At 49.1% G+C, this 2,947-nt stretch overlaps 1 protein-coding gene across 5 annotated transcripts in view; it reads right to left on the bottom strand.

Moving 5' to 3' along the window:
• The window catches only part of ZC3H7B (zinc finger CCCH-type containing 7B), a 48,539-nt gene that overhangs the window by 28,272 nt on the left and 17,320 nt on the right, over positions 1-2,947 (bottom strand). For all 5 annotated transcript variants that reach the window (XM_017737762.1, XM_017737765.1, XM_017737763.1 and 2 more), the window contains one exon: positions 314-573. In XM_017737762.1, the coding sequence (XP_017593251.1) occupies positions 314-573 (260 nt within the window). The remainder of the gene's footprint in view (positions 1-313; positions 574-2,947) is intronic.

Here is a 2,947-nt window from a genome sequence, read left to right as displayed (position 1 = left end):
GACTTGCTTCAACTTCACGGACATGAGAGGCCAGGTTGAGGGAGATGTCAGGGGAGGGGTACTTTGGGTATCTTTTGAGAGACAGCTCCCTGAAGTTGCACACAGCAGAGCAGGCTTGGAGGAGGACTCTACACACTCACAGTAGCAGAAATAAAGGAAAGAATGAATGAGTTTTGCCAGAGGAAGAGATAGGAGAAAAGAATTACAGAAAGAGAAAGAGAGGCAGCATGCTCCAAGGTCGTCATGCTCCAAGGACCTCCAAGGACCTATTTGGAACAAAGAAGCAGGGGACCCATGCAGTGCCCACTCTTACTAGAGGGTATGGTGACCCTTCAGCAAGGGAATCCAGGAGGGAGTCTAGTTCTTCCCCAATGATGTCCCCATCTGTGAAGTCCTCCACGTTCTCAGGCACTGGCAAGGGTACACAGTCTGGAGATGGGAGCAAGCTGGCAGCAGGAAGCGAGGTGGGCAAGCCCTTTGCATCTGAGTCAGAGGGCAAAGGGGCCAGCCCCTCGTTCACAGGGATGGAGGTGGCCACAGGAGCTGGGAGGCACTGCAGGTCCATAGAGCAGTCTGTGATGAGAGAAGAACAGAGCCAGTCACCAGGAGAGTCTCTTGCAGGAGGCAAATAGAGCACAACATGGCAAAACCAATGCTGTATAAATCACGGAAAACAAGTACGCCAATTTTCTGCAAGGAGAGGCTCTAGTCTGAAGAGCACTTGCTCTTTCATTTTTGTTCCCACTCTCCAGTGGCTCACCAATGGCTGAAATACATTCTAAGGGCCAGTGCCCAGTCTGACTGTCAGATTTGGCAAGCACATACAGCAGCCAGGAACAACACGAAACCTGTGGCCAAGAAGTTACCAAATTCCAAACTGGCCAGGACTAAAGGCCAGGGGCACATGATCCAATTTCTCTATAACCCACCCCCTGGTGTTTTCCTTAATATTCATTACTAATGCATTTGGCAGAGATCACTGCCCTCTCTACCCCTTGGAGCTTTGATAGCCCAGCTGAAAGCTTGCTTACTTGCACACCCTCTCTAAAAACCCAGGCATCCTAAATGGAAGAAGAGAAAAAACACAAGGCCCTATTGGGAGGAGAGTCAGAGACTGAGTGTTCAGATCAGGTTGTGCTAACAATGTGTCCCAAAAATCCCCATCAGACTCACTCAGCTGTCCTTACCCAAGTAAATTCCCTGCTCTTGAAGTCTTTTCTGATGTCCACAAGTGGGAAGTTGCTACCCATTTTCCCCCTCAACATCTGCAAATCAGCAAATATGCCCTTGGAAACTCATGTGAGGCGGGGTTGAGGCAGTAAAGAGGTGGTGGTTTTCTCTAAGGTTTCTTCCCGTCTCCAGTAAATAACTGAAGTAGTAAGATGTTCCCATCATGCAATATAAACCTCTGTTAAGTGAAGTTAAGGCTGCAAGCACATATTCTTCACAGAAGAGCATTTTATTCTCAAGAAAAGTAAAGGTTAAAAAAAATTTCAAATGTTAGAAATTTGGAAAATGCAGCGTTACATTTGCAATTCTCAAGCCAAACACCCAAACTACCTTAATTCTGCCCCAGTGCAGATGTCCTGGAATAAAAGAAAAGAAATAAGACAAAGATGCTACCTTCTCCAACCACTCCTCCCATTGGCTGCGCTGGAGCTGCAACAGACTAAGGCTATAAAAGCAAGGCAAAGTTTGGAAGGAGAGACAACAGCTTTTATTAGAAAGACTGATAAGACTGGGAAAGAAACTAGACAAGCTTCATAGACACAACACTTGATCCAGCAAGAAATGCTGCATTCTCTCTGTACCGGGTCTGTTCATGCAGCCCCCACGAGAACTCGGCCATCCCTTTGCATCAGGGACCGGGTGAGTGAGCCCAGTTACTGTCTCCTTGTTCACTGGCCCAGGAATGTGCTGGTGCCTTCTTAGAGAGCTCAGCAAATTAGCAATTCCAGCAAACCCCCAAGTCCTGAACAAAACAACAGCAGAGATGACACACACAGGCATGTCCCCCTATCTCTAACCCCACCAGGAGCACGGCACCAACCCCTGCAACCTTTCCTCCAGTATTTGTTGTGAGCGGTCCACATGGATGGACCACAGCAAAGTTCACTGTGCAAGGCACTGGAGGCTGAGCCATGACAAAAGACAGGGAAAGCAGGGGAAGTGGCAAGGAACAGACACAGGTCCCTCTCCACATCCTCAAGCATGCCATTGAAGAAAAGCACATGTTGTACCTTATGGGATCCAACACAGGATTTCAGTGCTGCAGCTGCATACATTTCCCACAGGAGGCAACTCACAGGAAGGCCATGCATGTCCTTAGTTTTGCAGCTGCCCCACAAAGCAGGCTCAGCTCCAACCCCATGCCCCCCTTCCAATGACTTCTCTCGTCTCATCTCCCTTTGGTGCAGAACCCCCAGCCTCCAGGGAGCCAGCCATCCAGCTTCCCTCATGGCTGGAAGCTTGGCCAGATTCCCTGCAGTACAAAGGGATGGCTTGTGCCTTCCCATTTTTCAGATGTTTAAATCTGGAGTACTGTCAAGATCCCTACAGAGGCCAACAAGAAGTTCAGAACATGCCGGAAGGGATGGGGACACGTGCAGGCAGGGAGCAAAAGGGTGCACAATGACAGGGCCCCAAAGGATCCAGCAGTTCAGACCTTCTCTGAAGAATGAATGAGGCCCTGCATTTTCCACTCAGACTGGGAAGCAAAGAAAAGAGGCCCTCACACATCCTAAGAGGGCCCAAATCCATAAAAGCTGAATGCATGACCAAAAGGCAGACAATAACATAGGACCCCCCACAGCTCAGTGCATGTGAAGGGCAAGAAGAGCAGGGATCAACAGGTTCCACTACTTGCAAGTAGAAGAGGGAAGATGTCCACTCCCCTCTCCCTGACCACCCAAATCCTGTCATTCCTTCAGTTACTTCCTCCCACTCT

Source organism: Corvus brachyrhynchos, unplaced genomic scaffold (assembly GCF_000691975.1).
Source record: "Corvus brachyrhynchos isolate BGI_N302 unplaced genomic scaffold, ASM69197v1 scaffold56, whole genome shotgun sequence".
Lineage (NCBI taxonomy): Eukaryota > Metazoa > Chordata > Aves > Passeriformes > Corvidae > Corvus > Corvus brachyrhynchos.
This window is presented reverse-complemented; position numbering and strand designations above follow the sequence as displayed.